The following is a 21,020-nucleotide window of genomic DNA, read 5'->3' as shown; positions in this document are numbered from 1 at the left end:
CTGTATCCTGGGGTCTGACAGTGGTCAGCAGATAGCCTGGCAACAACAATGTACACATACCAGTTTTTCTCCCAGCATCCTGCAATTTCTGCCTTATGGACACTCCAAGTGCAGTGGTGATACCTCTGTCTCAGACAGCCTTTTTTTTTTTTTTTATTTCCCCTGGACTTTGTCCAAGGCATTTTTGAACCTTTACCAACCTTAAGCATCTACATCCTCTTGTTGCAAGAAGTACACAGCTGAAGCCATGTAAAATAAGTACTTGCTTTAGCTCATCAACCACATTAGCCTCAGCACTAAATTTATGAAGACATGGAAATACTACACCTCCTCTGTAGAATATTCCATCCTCAAAGATGCTGAAATGGCAGCTGAGAGATAGCCAGGTACACCTGGGTGGCTCTTATCACACTAAAATGTCTACTTCAGTTTTCAAACAGCCAGATGAACACACCTGAGTTTCAGGCAGTTAGTTTCTAGTTCCTCACTGAGCACACCCACTACCTGTTTAATATACTATGGACACAATACTGCTTTATCTGATATAATAATCCCCATCACTTTCAGGCACTCTCTTTTGGTCTGTGTGGAGGCAGGTAGCAGTGACTTAACTGTTCCACTAGCATGTGTTTAATCCCAGAAACATGCTGTCAGTGCCATGGTTATTAGGCACTGAGGAATGCAAGAGGAAGGATTAGTACTCCTCCTCAATTCCCTAACTTCCATATTTCTGAAGAGTAGTGCCTACAATGTTTTCTCACCCTTCTCCAGCTGGAGAAAAATAATGTCATCATCCCCACTGAGCACAGACCACTGAGTGAAAAGCATGCATTTCAGTTTCCTTTTCTTAAACAGTAATGTGAGTGGTATGGATATATTGCACCTGGAGTCACCTGTGCAGGTGGAAGTGCATAGGTAATGCATGCTCAGCTTCAGTTAAATGACAATTCTGTTTAAAACAAGCACTTGAAACTTGCTACATGTATCTACAAGTTTTTAAGGAGCTGTACATCTGAAATGCAGAGACCCACTGAGAGGAAACACAGGCTGCACACAGTTAATGCAGCAGTTGCCACAGTGATAGGAATAACAGAATTTATCAGATTATTCTCTCTCTTAACAAAACTGGTTTTATTCTGGAATAATTTATTAGCTTCAGCAGTTAAAAGAACTTTAGTTAAAACAGCTGAAACTATTCAAGTAAGTTAATAGGCCGAAACATTAAAAATATAGAGAGAGTTTTAACATGTGGCAAATATTTTATTTTCTATTTTCAAAAGACCATAATCACTTCAAACCCCCCTGTCTATCAAGAACAACTTAGTTCAATTTTTAATTATTTTTATAACAGGGAGGTATAACAAAGTGCACACATTCAAATCTACAAACATGGCTTAATAAATGGAACTGAGATGTAAAGACACGAAGCAATCCATGAACTGTGCTGTCCTTTCTAACAGCTTCTTCACTGACATGTAATAATTAGGGAACAGGGGAACATTTTGGAAAGCAGAATGGATTTCAGACAGGACAAGAGAACATGTTTTAGTGGGTATTAATGCAGTAAAGAGGTTACTTCTCTGTCACAAACACATACACTCCACTTCTCACTCACCTTTCATTGTGTCTAAAACCCAGCATGAGCCCTTCTCTGTTACTAGCACCTTGCTGACTTCCAAGTGAAACAGACAGGCTCTGTTTTCTTTTGGATTTGACTTTTAACACAAGATTTGGTGGCCTTAATCTTTTCTCAATTATGTAACATCGAAACAATGCCAAGAATAAATACTAGCTACACCAGGGAGATGATACAAAGGAGAATTTCAAGGGTTCTAAAACATCTGATTTCCCTGCTTTACAATACTCTCCCCCCTCCTGCCACCATGAGAAAAGGAGATGCTCTTTAAAACAAAATCAACAACTACGTATTGAAGTCATCTGCCCTCCCTCTTTCTCCTCAGTGCAATTAAAGGCAAGATGCCAACTTTCCAACAATGAGCCTCGTGGCTCTGGCTGACCCATGCCTTCATTCTTTCAGAAATGAGCAATGAAGCTCAAAGGCAGCATCTCAAGGCAAGCTGCAGAGCAGGACGCGACCAGCACTCCCGATGTCTTAAAACACAAGGGGAGGTTAGCCAATGGTAAGTTGCCTTTCCAAATTTATAGCAAGCAAATTTATCACAGTGATGCAAGAGGTCTGCCACACCAACAAGCCATAGGTAACATCAGCATCTCTCCCATCCCTAACGCCACTGAACTTGCAGCTGAAACCACAGGCACAGACCCTTAAGGAAAGGTCAAGCCTTTTTAAAATGCATTAAACACATTGCAAGTAAAAGCAGTGCTACAGCTTGCATTAAAAGTATAAACTTGGGTTAATTTTTGACAGCAATTTGTTATTCTGTGTTACCCAAAGAGATTAGCTCTCCCCCATGTTTAAAGGGGTAAAAAAAGTACTCACAGCTGTGATCTTATTACAGGAGAGCGACTTAACTATCCAGCATAGCTGATCTCTCTCCGCAACAGTGTCACCCTCCATTGGCATGAAAACCAGACCTGAGAGAACAACACGCAACATCAAGTGCTGCTGCTCTAGCCTCTACAATTTAATACTTTCTAGGCAAGAAGGAAGAAATTTTTCAAAATTATTTGAACTAAAAAAAGCTTCACACTCAACAATAACATGATTTTTCTACATATATTCCCTCTCTCCAGTAAAAATCATTTATGCTGCTACTATCATCTTTCAGTGAATGTCCATCTACAAATTCATTAACTTTTTTGAGACAAATCATTGGCATCCTAATCTTCTGATTCCCATGAAAGACTCACTTTTGAGATACAATTGCAGCTGCCCCACACTGCCAGTTACTGTATCATACACGTCTTAAAATTCTGTAATCAGCATCCACCAGGTGCCGTATCGCATTCAGCACACCACAGTCAGTCAATACAGACATCCCCAAACACACCAAGGCTGGTTTTGTCAAATGTTTTATTGAGTGTAGACATCTGGAGTACTGTAAAACATGCATTATCTGTAGATTCAAAAAGGAGCAAGCCACATTGTCCTCACTGTCAAACGTGTCAGGCTTGGCATACATGATGGAGATTAATGAAGTATCATGAGAGTAATATGGTTCCTGAAAAGCTTCTACAATTTGGAGTAGGGTCTTAATCGTTTGAAATGCAAAGCTGCTCACATTTAGTGAACTTGCATGTTTGCTGGAGGTGCCATATTTTAATTCAAAACAAACAAGAATAATTTCACTGGGGGGGGAGGGGAAGTTCCCTAGGTAGAAACTGTATGCTTTTTGTTTCCAGATATTCCACCCTAAATAAAAATTCATATGCTTTTTGAAGTAGCACAGTTTATTTCTGAGCAATGAGCAACATCTGATATTCATTTCTTCTTGGGTTGTTGAGGTGTATTAAATTTAAAGAAGATAATATCTCCATCCTCCACTATGTAATTCCTGCCCTGTTGTCTGTATTTTCCAGCGGCCTGTGAATAGAACAGACAAAAGGGAAATGGGTTATCTCATTAGACATTTTATAGCATTTTCAAATTATAATTATTTAAATACATTTTGGTAAAGAAATAGTGGTACCTCAGCCTCACAATTTTACAGCTGCATCACCCCTCAGTTTAACATAAATTGGTTTTGCATACGTAAAAATAAATACAAAATTAATTTAATCTCCACTCTATCAGTGGTGCTTAAATGGTATCTGCATTATACAGTGGTAAACCTTGGCAAATCTTAAGATAAAAGACACTATTTTTTTTTTCCTCCAGCTTTCAGGATTTCTTCTTTTCTTCATCTAAAAAACAAACACTGGTGGCAAGAATCTAAACTGGAAAGGGCAATCACAGCAACGGTCTGCATGATGGTTGCACAGCTATTGCTCTTGAGCAGCTAGACAAGCAAATACTGTCAAAACTGAAGATGGGCACACTATGCACAAGTCACAACTGTACATGCCCCTCATGCCTTGAGCAGGGCTCTCATCTGCTTGTGCACAGATAATGGAGGACTGAGGAACACAACGTACAGGCTCGAGTTTTCTGCCAGAAATTTCCTTTAGGACAAATTTGCTTCAGAAGGACAGATATAACAGCAGATACAGGGGGAAGCACAGAGGACCAAAGCAGTGAAAAGGGAATAAATTAAAAAAAATTTATAAAATTCATTATAAAATACTTGAGGAGAGCAGAAAATAGGCAAGGAATCTATTAAATGGCAGTATTATTCACATTAGCATTTATCCTTATCTTTTTCTGTCTTTAGCTCATTGTAATTAAATATGGTATTACAGAGGCTGCAGAGAAGCTGCAGCATTAGGACTGAGACTGGGTAGGTGGTGGTCTGCAGTAGCATTTATCTTGAAAAGTGATCTACAATATGGAAAAGTTGAGAGCTCCTGCTTTAGTTCAATAACCATTCCAGTTTTGAAGTTTCCTCCTGCAGGAGAAAGTGCTTCCATGCAAGACCTCACTGTGCCATTGTCGTGAACGACACTACCACAGTGGTGGCACACTAAGATCCTGTTACAGGAGAGCTGTTAACTAATTCAGTAGAACAGCTCAGACTAATGGTACATAGCTATCCTAGACACCTTTCTTTCACAAAAACCTACTCTGTAAAGCAATGTGTTTCCTCATATTGCTGTCTAGGAATTTACAGGCTCATTAAGGTTGTTGATGTCATTACTTATTTAAATGTTGTCAGGAGTGATGCCAGCCTACAGAAAACAGCAGATAAAATAGCCTCAACAATAAATACATAGTGCAATAGTAATTGACCTTAACCCATAAAACACTATTGATAAATAATAAACAGTACTTTGCAAACGCTTTTGTATTTTCCCCTTTGGAAATCTGTTTAGACTGTAAAAGGTTAACTTTCAAGTAGACTTAGTAGTTCTTCCCTTTGAAGATCCTAATAATGCTCAAAGTCAAGAGTAATTAGACTAATTGATGGCATAAACACTAATAAAACAGTGCTGTAAAAATCATCAGCAAGTGTAAGCTGCAGGCACAGGTACAGAGACGTTTTACAGTCGAATACATTTATTACTTAAAAATATTTGTTGAAAAAACTGACCTGCACAAAGTAACAACGTGCATTTTTTAGCACACTATTGTATGTTGTCAAAACAGCATAGACTTCTTTAATTAAATAAATTTTGACACACTAATGCAAGTTTGTGTATTTTTGTTACCAGTTTACAGTTAATTAAAAGTGACAGTGTTCCTTTAAATTCTCTAGAGACCATTTAATCCATTTCCATTGCTATCAGAAACACTGGTTGAAAAAATCAATACCCATTTGTGAATCTTGAGTATGTATTAAACAAGACACGTCTAACCAGTTCATTTGCACTTGAAAGCAGCCATCTGTAGAAGCCAGCTTTGCCTAAGCAGATATGATTGCTAATAATGTGATATCCCTGTAGACTACAAAGCCCACACAGAGCTATTCAGTGTATAGTTCACAGCACTGGCATTAAATTAGTTATGCTGTACTGGTGTTAGACACACACAAAATCAAACTTAAAAATCGATCAACTTGATAACATACAAAGCAAGCAACTCCCATTACCACTGTTATTTCAGTTGACTCCTGAAAGCTCCCAAATTTAATTTTGAAATTTACTAGCAATATAAAAGTAATTAGTATTGTGTATGGCATGAAACGTTATATTAAATGCAAATTAGGAAAGACTAGAGCAATATAACACATTTTTTGAAGAGCAAGGGGCTTTTTCTAACCTTGATTTAAAACCTGAGTAACAAATACAAATAATACTTGCTTTACAGATGCTTCAAAACAGTAAAAATGTAATCATTAAATATAATTTGAACACGGAAGCTTGGTATTTAGAATCTCACCGAAAGCCAATAAAAATATTCAAGCAAAATATTTGTAGATTAATAGTTACCAAATGATACAGGCTCTCAGGGAAAACACTTGGATTTGAGCATGAAAAAACTGTTGCTGGCAAAATTTGCATCTTGGTTACATAAAGTGGTTCCTGACTGCAGAATATTAGATTTATTTATAGCTGTGGTTTCACTTTACAACTACAACTCTACTTCCCTTTTCATAAGGCAGTTCACATGCCGCAACGAACCAATTATACTGGGATTTTTTTCCCCTCACTTCCTGGGGTTCAAACAAACCTATTAAAGTCCCGCTGCTCAGTATGATCTTCCTTAGTGATACCACTGAGAATAAGCTGAATTTGAAATCATAGTTTTGCATACCTTTCAAGCTATCAAATAGCAAACAATAAAGCCGAACCTTTTAAATTCTTTAACACATTGTAGTGTGTAGGAAGCTTCAAATACTGAGACTGATTAAATCAAACTAATGTGCTTCGTAATTGCAATTTTATAAAAATATAAATCTTAATAAAACATCCAAAATGCCAAATGAGAAACCAATGTGTATGACATAAAGGGAAGTTTTTCTGCTTAAAGAAGGTGGAAATAATGCAATTGCAACACAGAGGAGAACAGCTTCTCTTATGACATTTATTTGCCAGGTACAAGTTAATTTCTTATTCAATAAATTTAAATCAGATATAATTTGTCAGCTACAAGAAGGGCACAACTTTGGGCACCCAATCAGTCTCTGCCCTCTAGTGTTGAGAAAGCAGATAAAACTCTTTTTAAATAGAAGTGTCAATACAAAGAAGCATCAGCTCAAAAAAAAAGTTTTTCATTAAATATCTTCACTATCTATTCAGTAGATAGTAGCTGAGAAACTTCACCTACTGTAATATATTTTTGTGAACTACATAAAACTATTACTGGCACTCTGAAAAATCAAAATAAGGCATGGCATTTTTAACAAGACATCAAAGGGTGACTGAATTAAATACTGAAATAGTAGATTTTAAAATTCAGATTATGCCTATTAGAGCCTAGGAATGTTGAGGGGAAAAAAAGTTATGTTTTTAAAATGTAATATTTTCTTCACATTTGTAATACCTTCAATGCAAACTTAAAATGACATGTTATTAAAAGAAACAGATTTTCTGTGTTTCTTGCATTGCATTTACAGGTGATTCCAAAATAATTTATCTTGTCTTAAAAATTTTATTTTTCAAAACCAATTTCATTTTACGGCTTATTAAATTCTGAACACTAACACAAACAGAGAAAAAAAAAAAATCCAGCATACCATTTGGTCCTAGTGGTGACACTGCAGTCACAAACTGTCATATCTTGGACACTGAAACAGTTGCATTCCTGTCAAGTGGAGTTGCTGTATTTGTATTTCTTAAGTAAACTGATTTTAGTCTATTGCTAGAGGTGACTGTTAAAATTTGCTTAGCATCAAGAACTTATTCCCAGTGAAAAACAGACTTGAAACGGACAAATGGCACATGTGAAGGAAGGGAAAAGAAAAAGATGGGAAGCTCACCTTGACAGCAGCTTCTGAACCTCCTTCTTTAAAATCTTCGTATTTCATTACTTCAGCCATAATGAATCCCTTTTCAAAATCTGTGTGAATCTTCCCTGCTGCCTGAGGAGCCTTCGTCCCTTTCTGTCAAAGGAAAGACCGGAAGAAAATTAATTGCATTTAAGAAGATTGATTGCAGGAAAGAGGTTTCTCCTTTTATGATATGCTGTTAGGATCTCCTGAAAGTTTGTTTCATATCAGTTAAAATGTCATGCATACAGCCAGGTAACTCTCCATACTGGGACAACATAGATAGATGCCTTCACCACAGATAAACCAACTGATCTTGAAGAAGGGCAGCTTTGTTTTTCCTAATAGGTATCAGCAGCAGTATTGATTTTAGAAGCCATGATTGTGTTTTGTTGCGAGATTCACTTTGATCCCTGGCTAACCACACAGTAAGTGAGGAAAATAAAGATTTTTTTTTTTTTTAATAACTTTAAAATCTGACTTACTCAAGCCTTCTACTTATGTCCAAATAATTGCAAATAAATGATAACGAACCACACTGGCCCACCACATTTGCAATCAAAAATGATTTATGGATCTGAAGCCCTACATATTAGCTTATTTTTATTTCAAAATAATTTCAGTGAGTCTAATATAGAACAAAATGATGTTTCTTACCAAAATGTCAACAAATGAATTGTTTAAAAAAAAAAAAAAATCACAGCCAACTATTTTAAGATAATTTAAGTTTATGCAATAGAGGAGAATGCATTGTAACTGGCACGCTTTAAATTACAGGGACATACATTCTGTGCACATACAACCATGGAAAGAAATTTGAGAAATAATGGTGACCTAAAGGCTGCTTAATAAAGCATGTTAAAGTGCTAAGGAGTCTGACACTGTAAAGCACAGTTTTTACAATAAAAGATGTATTGGGTTAATATGGCTACTCACTGATGCTTACCTGACTAAATATCTTTGCACATTAAATCAAAGATACTTACAATCAGTCTTAAGATAAAACAGCTTTCAAATTTTCTAATAAAGAGCAAGCATTTCTCCTACTGAAAACAGTGGAATTTCAGAACGTGCTTTTAAAAACTATGGCAAGATTCAGAACAACAAAAACTTCTGCTTGTATATTATTTTGGTAGCTATTTCAGTGACCTTAGCAAGCAGTTAGGATGAAAAAAGAGATGAAAAGGCTAAAAAAAAAAAAAAGGTGCTTTTAGGAAAATAAGTTTAAAGTGCTAAAATAGACACACAAACATTTGTAGCAGTATTTATAAAAATATATATTTACTGGAAATTATGCTGATTAGTGAAAATAAATTAATTCCATTGAACGAAATTAAATACAGCACTGAAATTCACTGCACAGCACTAAATACACTGATGCAAAAAATAAAAGCTCATTCACAAATTTGCACCTCCAGAAGTTGATGATTTTAAATTTTTAAGATAGAGAATTTGTAATTACACACATTTCAAAATAGTTTTCAATACTAACCTTTATATTATATCATGTTTATATTCAAAGCAAACCACTACAGCTCAGCTCTTGCTGCTGTCCTCTGGGAATAAATTAGTCAACCTCTATGCCTATAATCATTCTACATCAACATTTACAATACATAGTATGATTTTAGGCATTACATAAGTTCCTGGATAAACACTTAAAACTTCCAAAATAAACTAGCTCTAAATATTGAAGACAGTAAAAGACCTGAAATACTGCACACTGATTTGAGGGTTTTGAGCCCAACTGTGTATCCATGAGGAATATAATGATGTTATATTGCTTTTATTGCTGAAAATGTAATCCGAGCAAAGCAAAGGAGGAATGAACCATCCGCAACCCAAACAAACTTAGTGAATACAAAATGAAAAGCAACATCAATTTCACTGCAGACAAACCCAGTCACACAGATTAAGCAAGCACAATACTGGTACGTCTTATCTCTGACCACAGGAGGAGGGTAGACAGATTCTACAGGATGAAGAAATTCAGACTATGTAATAGGCAGAATCAATTGTTACCTGCCTCAATCAATGCAGCTCCACTTTCACTGTTCAGCAGCTCACAAATAATTAAAGTTATCCTGGACAAAAACCTCATCTGTAATGACTAGCTAACCGCCACCATGACAAACTTCAAAGTCAGTGATATCAATCTGAATTCAATAGTGTGGAACTGGATATAGCTGATGAATAAGTATGAATCTTACCCTGATGGTCCATGCACGCACTTCATCTGGGCCTGCAGTGAAAAAGTATTCTAGTTGGAGTGCTGCATATCCAGCCTTAATGATCTTTGCCAAAGCACTGAAGAAAAAAAAAAAAGAAAGAATCCAATTCATTCCACATACACACATGAAACAACTAAATGCCCCAAGTAATCGATTTACATGGAAAGACATCATGTATTTTGAAGACACCAGGTCTACTTTTAAACACAGCAACAATCACAGTAACCTTTTTCTTTGAACTCTCTTCAGGAGAGGTACTTTTTTACTGCAGAATCATAACAACAGTATTTTGATTTGTTTATTTGGCAGGCTACAGAAATATGGGATAAATTTAAATCTCTCTATCAGGCAGCACTTTTGGTCTCATGCAATTTTCAGGATTCCAGGTCATGAAAGCATAACTGCTTGACTGAAATTCAGTATTGAAACAATTTATTATAGTTCTTCACACAAATTATGGCAAAATTTTCTCCACTGTCCCCATTCTCCATGGATGACGAAACAGTTTTGGTGATCATTCCTTCTCAAAAATATACATAACTAATACCTATGTTATAATTAAAACACTGTACAGAGATGACAGATGACAGTTAAAAACTTAATTTAAAATAAATCTTTTCACTCTGTCTCATGGTAAAGAAAGGAGAAGATTCTCTCTTTATAATGGTAATTACTCTGTCATTTATTATTCTATCAGCGCAAGCAATTAAATTACTGCAAGGAAATAGTTGATAATAAAGTGTAGGGAAAATGAATGCTAATTAACCTTTGTGTCATGTTCTCTTCCAGATACTTCTGTTTCTCCTCAGCACTCATATCTTGCAACTTGAGTTCCAAGGCCCCACTAAAAGGAATGACCAAAGCACCCGGGTCATGCTTGTCCACCCACTCTTTAATTTTTATCAACCTGTAGACAACAAAGGGCACAACATTATCTTGTAGTGCATGCATGGCTGTACCACATTCATTATTATCAAGTAGCACATACATATTCATAAGAATTGCACGGTTTTATGATGCCATCTTTTTGTGTATTGCTTTCCAAGGTCAAGGCATTAACAGGCAGCAATTGCTTCAGGTGTACTCCATTAACATTTCACTGTTTCTTGGTTTCTGTTTGGCATTTCATCTATCAGAAACAGGCATAATTTGAGACAATAACTAGGTTTTTGGTTGAGGTTAAATACTTGCCATCTAAAGTACTAACTGCGGAAAACTTTGTAGATATGTGGATGCACGCTTTTCTGAGACTTCTAAGAGTGATATTTATCAAATGCAAAGTAACTAGGGGCCTTTAGGTTTAGCTCTTTTTTTTTCCCCTCTCTTTTTGTTTGTTGTTTTTTTTTTTTTTTAAAGCAGTGTCTGTGGCAAGCTGACATTAGCAGATAGCAAAGAACACTCCACTCTATAAACTCCTGGATAGCAAGGAACAACCTACTTCTTGTGCTATTGATCTTGGAGTATGCCACAGCTAACAAATAAAGGGATGTTTCTACTAGTTTCTCTCACCTTTCTACCACCTCCCCAGGACAAAGCTTCTAGGCATTATATTCAAATTATTTTTACATAGACAATCAAATTTCCTATGTCTCTTAACCTTCAATAACTGGCAGCATCAGTAATAGTTTGCTGTACACCTAATACATTTTTGTTAGTTGAATGAAACTACAAATTGAGAGCTACAGATTTAAGGTCTTAGTTTTGAACAGCCTATTAACAAAATCTTTACAGCAGTAGCTGAAGTTTAACCCATCTTTACAAACAGGCATCGCTTTCATCCCCTTCAATTTGAGGGAGATATTAATAAATTACCTGTAAGGAGGTCAGTGTTATTTATAGGGCACTATCTCTGAACAGGTGTGAATGGTAGGAATGACAATTGTCTACACAAGAGGCATGGGAATTCTTCTTGTACACTAAGAATCAAAGTGAAAAATACAGTCCTTGGGGTGTCATAGATGTTTCAGACCTGAAGCACCCATCCTACAGTACTGGGTTTTGTGCTTGCTGGGTTCTTTTTCTTAGTCCTGCTAATCTGCAAGGTTTAGACTAAGGTTTTAACTGCTATTATACTAAAGTGCTTTGAAACTGTGGCTTGCAAACCTTTAAATAATCACTGCAAATGTCACTTCAGAAAACAAAAATTAACTGAACCACAAGTTCATCAACACACATTTGTCAAGTGAATAGCAGGGGATCAGAGCTATTATGAGATTAAGTGCACGGCCCACTGAGTAGAGTTTTAGATGGGACAAAGAATATAAAAGTTCACTAAACAGTTTTCATACATGTGTTATATAAGGTGGTCTTCCATCATTTACTTATGTAAATACCCCATCAGTGGTTTTCAATCCTCATTATACTAATCTTATTTCCCCCCACCCCAGTTATCCAATGGAAATACAGTTTGGTATCCAGGACTGATATTGAAACACCATTGCCTTCAGAAACATCTGAACTGAAAATCACAATTAAGGTGCATTTCTGAATGTGCCATGTGACATTTCACAGCTCTTCTAGAACTGCCATTTGTAGTTAACTAATTTATTTCAGCTAACAAACAGGATATCAAAGCTACAAATGCCGATCTTTTACAGAAAATATATACACACACGGATCTGCTATTCAGACCTGTACTTCAGTGTCTGAGCTTACTTTTTTTTGTATTTATTTTTAAGAAAGTATCTAGCATTGGTCTCTAGACTAATGAAATAACATGCCAAGTGAAAGAAAGAATGAAACATTGTAACTTGAAAAAGTGAAAGGAGCCTGAAAGTAATGTCAAAAATTGGATTCAAATTCTGTTTGGTAAATATGGTCATCGTAACTAATAAACTAAGAACTACTGTGGAACAACAAGATAAGAAATAATTACTTTGGCTAAAACACCAATTCAGAATAATAATAGTCTTAGACTGTCATTTTAACAGCTTTTCTATTGAGTCCTTAGAGAGATTATTTGCATTCCTCAGGTATTCTATTGTACAATTCAGATGAATAAAGACTTACAAATCATTCCTCTACCGCCAGTGCGAGACTTTGATCCAGTGAATACACCATTGTACCTTAACTATAATTGGCAAAAAACCTGACAGTGTAGAGCATCACAAGCTTAATAACAAAGGAGAATATCTCAAAGTGTTGACAGATGATCTTCATAATGCAGGAGCAGAGCTGGTACATTTTAGCAATAAATGAGCACCGAGGTCTAAAGGTCTCTAAAGTGACTGACATCAGACCTGCTACAGCCTCAGTTAAAGAATAAGGTACTGCATCCCACTCTGTACAGACAGTCAGGTTCTCTGCCTCAGTCTTTCACTTCTGAGACTTTCAATGTCACAGGAATTACTAAAAAGTACCAGGAATTCCCCTAATGGTGATCAAAATAAAGAAAACAACAACAAAAAGAGTAAATGCTCAAATATAAATAGATATTTTCTTTTTTGTTTTCCCCAAAATGAAAATGATTGACTAATGAAGTAATAGGTGAAGGTTTGCTTTCCTGTTAGGGCTAAGTAAGTCCACTAAACAGAACAAAATTCTCTTAACAAATGGTAAGCATTGAGTGAGCATTATGCACTTGTGTGCATAATTTTTCCACCATAATGCTGTGTCTGTATAAGGACAGCATTAGTAAACTTGTTTGGGCTTTTGCTAAGGTAAGGAAATACCGAAGTATGTCTTCATTATTGCATGCTGCATTTGGTAATGATGATGAAGGGTACTGGATTTTAGGCTAAGAGAAAACTAACAACACTTAAGAAAAATCTCAATTAAAACAACAACAAAAAATACACAACGGGACGGGGGAGGGGCAACACAACAAAAAAACACCACCACAAACACCACAAAAAAACCACCATACAAAACCACCACCACCAAAAACCCCCAACAAAACAACACACACTGAACAAAATGAAAAGCTACCAAAACCCCAAACAGGTATAACAAATACCCATGATTAGCAGCTGAAACTACTTTCAAGAAACAAGAAAATGCTCAAGATGAGCACTTGACAAAGTAAACTGAAAACTATGTGAAAACAGTGCACATGCTAAAAGCAATTAAAAATATCCTCTATCATAATTAGGTTTCTAAAAGTGCTGTTAATAGTAGAGTCAAAACTAAACTCTTGTTACAAAACAAAGCAGAAAGAGGAAAGGCTTATCCTAGTACTACTTAGTAGTAGGGAAGGATCTTCCTGAAGCATTTCTGGACATCTAACAGCCTTCCCCTATTGAGGTGGCTTGGTTCTTCCCTCCAGGTGGCTCTGTGGTGTGCCAATGGGCACAGTGTTCCTAAAGTTAAATTTTATTCCATTTCCCACAAATGGACAAAACATAATTTCTGGAAAAAATATAGACCATAGAGACAGTAAGACAAAAATTCACTCTGTGATAGCAAAAATAAAATGTTAAATACAAGTTGAATTGAAAATTCAATTAAAAAGACAACTGTAAAAACCTGGTCCAAGAACAAAACTGAGACAAGAATAAAACCAGATCTGAACAATTTGCAAGTGAAGGCAGCACTCAAAATTCTGACCCAAGAAAACGGCCAAGATGAACTAAGTTGCTTGCTTCCACCTAACACTGTTCTGTTGGCTGATGAGGAGATAAAGAACCATGTCAGTGTATCTACTAACAACTCTGGAAAGCTGTGAAGAGTAAGATGTTTTCTTGCCACTACTAGATTCCAAAATTTGACAAAGGCACCACTTAAGGGCATTCCAGTTTTTAATTCTGTATCAGCCTGAGAAAGAAAAATTAAACAAAAGAAGCCAGTGACTTCAAGTGCAGAGTTAAGCAGAACAACTACCAGAGTTAGTTGCATCCTGATACTAAATCAGAATGCAGAACAGACTTTGGATAAAGGTTTGAAAATAATGGCACTCACTGAGAAGGTCAATAAGCAAAGAGCACCAGAAAGGGCAGTTGTGCAGAAAGGAGTGCCTTCTCTTCAAAATGATGACGGTTCCTGAGGCAAAAGAAACTAAAGCTTACAGACAACCAAAATAAAGAGGTACAAAAGTTGCAGAATGTACATTAACTACAAATCGATATTTGACAGAGTTTCACATGAGAGATCCAGCTGGGAACAGAGACAGAGTTCAGATGGAAATCAGAAGTAGAGATGGAATAGTGAAGCTGTAAAGAGAACGTAAGCTCAGTGGACACCTGCAAGACAAAATGAGCTGAAAAACTGACCCCTGAGAAGAAAAGGGATTTGTTAAAGTGCACTTTTGTACAAGCAAGACCAAAAAAAAAAAAAAAAAAAATCTCCATCTAACTCATGGAAGAGAAACATTTGTTTTTCTGTTCTGTGTCTGAGCTGACTGGAAATCATCAGAAACAAAACAGCATGGAAGGGAAGAAGAAAATACCAGGCAGCACCATAAGAAGGAAAGAAGAAAATACCAGGCAGCACCATAAGAGGGAAAGAAGACAAGATAACACCAAATTAAGTGATCCAAGTACACAAAAAACCACTGAAAAAATATTCTACAGAGAGGAGTAATAAGAGGACCTAGCAATTCCAACAGGCTCTTCCTGTTGGCAGCTCCGGGCAACCCTAGATTTTTAAAACCTTCCAAACAATCTGTTTAGTGCTCTGCCCCTTACTGGTAAGTGGTTTCCATGTGTGTAGGCTAACCTGCCTTTATTTCCATAGAAATGCACTATTTTAACCGAGTCTGTACAATACAGCCTGGGAATACACACTCCCTACTTCTTTACAGCAGTTTTATGTACTTGGAAACCGAGGTGGCCTTTATTTTGAGCTTTCCTTGTAAGCTATATATTACTTCTAACTTTGAACCTTTTTCTGGACTCTCCTCCAACTGGTCTAAAAGCTCCTGGAAGTACACAATACACCATATATACACGTCAGAGTTCTCAACGATAATGGTTTATAAACATCAAAAATAGCTAGGGGGTTAATTCACACATTTTCCAGGTGATTCTCCTGTTTATAAAACCCAGTATAGCATTTGCTTTTTTGTGACAGTACTGCGACATCACCTCATGCTCAGTTTATAACTTACTGTATGACCCTTCTTAAACAGCTATTCTTAGTACTATATTTGCATGGTTGAGTATTCTTACATAAAATCCTTCTCAGAAATTGCACCTAGATTTCCTCCCCCACAGATCCCTTAATGATTTCTTCTACTTTTTGAGATGCTCCTAAATTTGAATTTTGTTCTACACACCTGGACATCTCCTAGGTTGAGGTCACCTACAGATTTAACAAGAACGTTCATCATCCAGGTCATTAATGGAAAAACATAACAGCATTCAACCAGCAGCCGCTTCTGCAGATCTTGTAATGAGGTATTCTGCCATTTGGAAAGTGAACCACTAACAACTATTCTCTGTGTATTATCTTCCTACTAGGCTTGCATACTCAACTTCCAGTAGTTACCATCTAGCCAATATTTCCTATCTTATTTATGAGAATGTTGTAAGACACCAAAACTTTTAAAGGCTAAATAAAAACCCCAATACGCAGTAAAATGTATTTTTTCCATGTATGCAAGACCATAAAATTATCACAAAATACCAGACTCATCTGACAAATTAGACAAGTAATAAATAGGCAACATATATTTGTGAAGAAAACCAGGTTGCTTGTAGGAGATTAAAATCTGCATTTGTTCAAACTTTTTTTTAATTAAAGTAAAATTCATGATCTTAAAAAATGTCTTGTTTCGTCTTTCCTCTTTGTGGGTTTGTCTTTTGAAGCTTCACTTGTTATTCACAAGTTACCTAAAACAATGACAAATCAGGCAAAAACTGTATCTTTGCCAGGCTCCAAAAACACTCTGAGTACCATGAGGTTTAGTTGTTCTGGTGTGATAGGAGAGGAAGATCTAATTTAACTAAGCACTAGTACTACATGACACAGGTCATAGGTGATGTCCTTCCCTTCTCTTCTGTTGGCATGCACAGACTTCACAAAGATCAGATCACACTGTTCTCAGTGCTGTACATATATATATATATATATATATATTCTATAAATGTATCTTCTATAAATAAGAAACATTCACAGCCTCAGTGAGCTTTCATTATAAATTTATACAATCAACAAAGAATGAATTGGTGAAAATGATGAAACCAAAGTATATAGTAACTTTGTACCACAAAATAGGTCAGTGGCAGAAGTTAAGAACAGGAAGCAGAAAACACAGGTGGTACTCTGCTGTAACAGATTAACATGTTGTAAGTCTTATTGCTTCCTGCCTTTTTTTTAGGGTATCCCTTTCTTCTTGCACTACATAAAGAGAAAGGAAGCCTAAACAAGTACCTTTTCATTCTTTAATGTTTTCCTTCTTCCCCACCATGACAGTCTGCTTTTTTATGAAAATGAGTCTACAGAAGGTTTGGCAGTACCTCTTACTGACCCAGGCAGTTCAGTTTCAAATCAGTGACATCTATGAATTTCTCTTTTCACTTCCTGTTCCCAGATGGTCAGAAGGAACATCGCAATCCTTATATTTCAAAAGGCTCCTTCCTACTCCCTACCTGCAAATACTTTCTAGTAACACTCCAGAACAAATGCAGTTCCTCCACACACTGGGCTTCTCCCTGGCCAGAAGACTCCTCTCAGCCCCGCATGACAAGAGCTTCAGGAACTCAGAAATTCAACTATCCTGTGCATCCTGAATGGTTTATGTTCCTCAATACCTTCCTACAGTCTGATGTTTGTATCCCTCCAGTGTTTTCTCACTGAATCCAGATGAACCTTACCAGAGGCCAACACAGAGAAACCAGCTCACATCTTAGACATCACTCACATCTCCAACACAGATTGACTTAAGCCTTGAAACATGCAGCAGGATAGTCCTTAAAATTCTTTACCACACCATCTTTGGGTACCTGTGACATCCCACGATCTCAGGAACCTTGTAAGTCAATAGGTATACAACTATCTAATTCCGCCAGATCTGCATTTCACACGTTTAAACTTCATTGTAATTTCGACTAATACTATAACAAGAAAAGAAGTTCCTGATCAGCACTGTCATTTGCCATTTATTGTAGCTTGGTTTATAACTTTCTTTAATGTTCTCCTTTGAAATGTAAGTAATCCCAGGCTCTCTGCCTCATGTGTGTCAAAGCAAGTTTTCACAGGGCCTTGATCTCTGTCATGGCCATTATCTTAAATCCTCCATAATTCTGCAAAATTATTTGCTAGATGGGGTGACCAATATTCCACCTATTTTATTTCATGTTGCACCCCAGATTCTAAAGAAACATTTTCATAACCTGGACATGAACTTCTCGTCTCATTCCTTATCCACCCAGATGTTACACTTGCTTTTCTGCTACCAGCTGCACATGGAGCTGGGACCCTACCAGAACTCCCTGCAGGCATCCTTGAGCTGCTCACCAACAAAAAATAGTCCAGCAAAAAGATGCCTGGGGAAGGAGGAAACGAGAATTAATTGCTTTCATGCCCACTCTCCCCCACTTTTAAGTTTGACCAATTCACTTTCTTGTGCTGGTTGTCCCAATATAACTAAAAGCAAAGACTTAAGGATGGGAATGCTTACCACCCCAAAAAAGATGCCGAGAAACCAAATTCAATCAGGAATTTTGGTGGTTACTATTAGAGAATGTTTGCATATGGCATGATGCTGGAGTAAAAATTGTCCTATATGAGATCACTTAAAACTAGATTCTTCAAGGCAGAAAGGAATTCACAGGGGCAGCGGGGAGGAACCAAAGCAATACTCTGAAAATTCATATGAAAGCATTCAAGATACAATTCTGCTGACGAACTGTCAGACAGAATGTGGTAGTAGTATACAGCTTTCAGTTATCTGGTCTAGAAAGCTACATGAGGTACTTGCTGTTTAATGGTATGTTAAAAACACAAGGCATAACACTTCACATCTTTATACTACTGACCATTTCTTGCATATATTTCTTATAAAGATTTGGCTTGACTGACATGAAACTTTCTTAGCTGTTTTGGGTTTGTTAGATGTTGGAACTGTGAAAGAAATAACACCAGCAAACATGGTATTGTAAATAAAGCACAGACAGTAGTTAATGGACAAAATACTTCTGCAACTAGGAGAAATAAAGTATGCATGGTAGAAAAATCAAGTTGATAAACTACAACCAAGTTTGAACCTAAAAAATGTCAAGATGGTAGAAAGACAGAAACAGTTAAAATAAGTCAGTGTGCCTTTTTTTTTTGCTTATCTATATAGAGGTCACAGTAAGAAACGATTTTTCAGTACCTTGTATAGTAAATCCCATCTGACAAAAGGTCAATCCAGGTAATCCTATTTTAAAATCGGTAAAAAGCATTATTCATGAAGAGTCTTCACATTCGTTTTTAAAGCATTTATGTCTGATCAAATTTTTAAAACTTTAGTAGTATCTCTTTATCCAAATTAAGGTCTCCATTAAAGTGATGAAAGCCAATTATGACTTAATAATGAAAACAGTCCTACACTGCTGCTGTAGCACCTGCTGGTACATGAAAGGCTCATAGTCTCTACTTCTCCTCGGTCTGCCAACTCTGAAAATTAATTCTGCCTTAACTCAGAAAACCCCAAACTGTTTCTGTCATCATGGATAAAGTAGTCAAGGCCAAACTACTGATGAAACTGTGTAACAACACAGACTGCAACAAATTATGCACATTACATTTCACAGTTACAGGCATAATAGGCTCCACCTGCAGCACATATACTTTGCTCAGGAAAGATGCCTCTGGAAAGTCACACCATGTCATTCCTTCTGGTATAATTCACATGCAGTTTCGAGAGGTTATCTTAAACTATACCAGATTAATTTAACAAATGCTTATTCATAAATCACAGTAGAAAGAACAAATCTCAGCCAGAAGACTTACATGCAAAATGATATGACTAAAATACTATTACAGATCAGTAGAAAGAATTTCTATTCCTTAGTCAGGGTAGCATGATAATTTTAACTTTTGTCTCTTGACAGGGCTTATGTCATAGAGAAAACTGTATTATTAAGGGTTCTGTACCAAAAAAGGACAATACATACAAACGCTACTAAAGTAGTCTCAAATACGTAACTCCATACAAAACTGTAAGCCATGCATAAAGAGAGTATTTGATCAAAAAAGCATGATGTCTTAACAAAAGAAGCTTTACATGAAATGCACAATGGACAACACTATAAATTTATATTCTTTGATTCGATGTACTCTGCACACATAAGCAAACACAAGGCCATATTCCCTAACACATGTTCTACATAAAAAAATAATAACAGTGAAATGAAACCAATGTGTATTAGCAACGCTGAAATTATGACCATACAAAGAGTAACTGGGAATACATTCAACTAGTGCTAATTAAAAAACCTACAATGAGCAACACAAAAGCAGACTGTAACATCTTAGTTTTGGCATTTATTCAATGTCATACAACAGTTTAATGAAACCTAAACAAACTGGGTCAGAATACTCCTCTCCAGATCTTAATGAAATACCCTTTCCTGCTCACAGATAAGAATTAGTCTTCTCCAGAATTAGGCCATGGGATCTTAACTGCAAAGCTTCTCCAGGCCACAGAATTCCTACAAATGGCTCTCTTCCTCCCTCCATCCACTGTTAAAAACTATTTTATTAATCAAATTGTAAGAGTCAAATATCATCACAATAACAGCATTAGGTTTAAAATAATGAACTCTGCTTATCTCCCCCATCCCACTGGAGCCTTATCAAGTGCTAGTACTTTGTGATCACACAATAGCATGAGCAACACTCTAAGAAACAATGTTAATGAGACAAGTAAGAAGAATCACAAAGTTGGTGATACTGGAATAAGTTGTAGGGGTATTTTGATGAAGAAAAGGTGAAACTTGTTATTAGACTGGAATTCTACTTGGTAATTCAGAAATTAACTTTGATATTTATCAAGAGAAATATCATTATCTAAGGTTTAACAATGAAAGACTTTAGTCAATGGTTAATGTTCAAACTACAGCACCTCAAAGAATGTAAAGCTTCTATTCCAGACACCTGACTTGGATGCCTAATCTTGCTCTGCTCCCTATCTACTTAACGAAGAAGGAAGGTGCTCTGAGTGCAGTTCAGAGCACTTGAATGAGAGCTCCCATTTTCACTTTCTTCTTAAAGCACCTTCCCTCTCCTCTTTTCACAGGATGCTTTAGGAACTAACCCTGCTCTTAAGTGCCCACACTTACATAAAATTATGTGGTGTCCCCCAGTCTTACCTCCTGATGATACACATCCCCAAAATACACTGCCTATTAAATGCGACAGCATACACTATACTGCAACACGAACATGTCCATGTCCAAGTAAAACACTAAATGAGTTTGAG

At 36.5% G+C, this 21,020-nt stretch overlaps 1 protein-coding gene across 2 annotated transcripts in view; it reads right to left on the bottom strand.

Annotated features, from left to right (window-relative positions):
• Positions 1 to 2,996: 2,996 nt before the first annotated feature.
• The window catches only part of OLA1 (Obg like ATPase 1), a 98,662-nt gene continuing 80,638 nt past the window's right edge, over positions 2,997 to 21,020 (bottom strand). For both annotated transcript variants that reach the window (XM_054381037.1, XM_054381038.1), the window contains 4 exons: positions 10,443 to 10,583; positions 9,656 to 9,752; positions 7,437 to 7,559; positions 2,997 to 3,505 (listed from right to left, as the gene is read on the bottom strand). In XM_054381037.1, the coding sequence (XP_054237012.1) occupies positions 3,404 to 3,505; positions 7,437 to 7,559; positions 9,656 to 9,752; positions 10,443 to 10,583 (463 nt within the window). In that variant the 3' untranslated portion in view covers positions 2,997 to 3,403. The remainder of the gene's footprint in view (positions 3,506 to 7,436; positions 7,560 to 9,655; positions 9,753 to 10,442; positions 10,584 to 21,020) is intronic.

Source organism: Indicator indicator, chromosome 5, assembly GCF_027791375.1.
Source record: "Indicator indicator isolate 239-I01 chromosome 5, UM_Iind_1.1, whole genome shotgun sequence".
NCBI classification, from domain to species: Eukaryota; Metazoa; Chordata; class Aves; order Piciformes; family Indicatoridae; genus Indicator; species Indicator indicator.
This window is presented reverse-complemented; position numbering and strand designations above follow the sequence as displayed.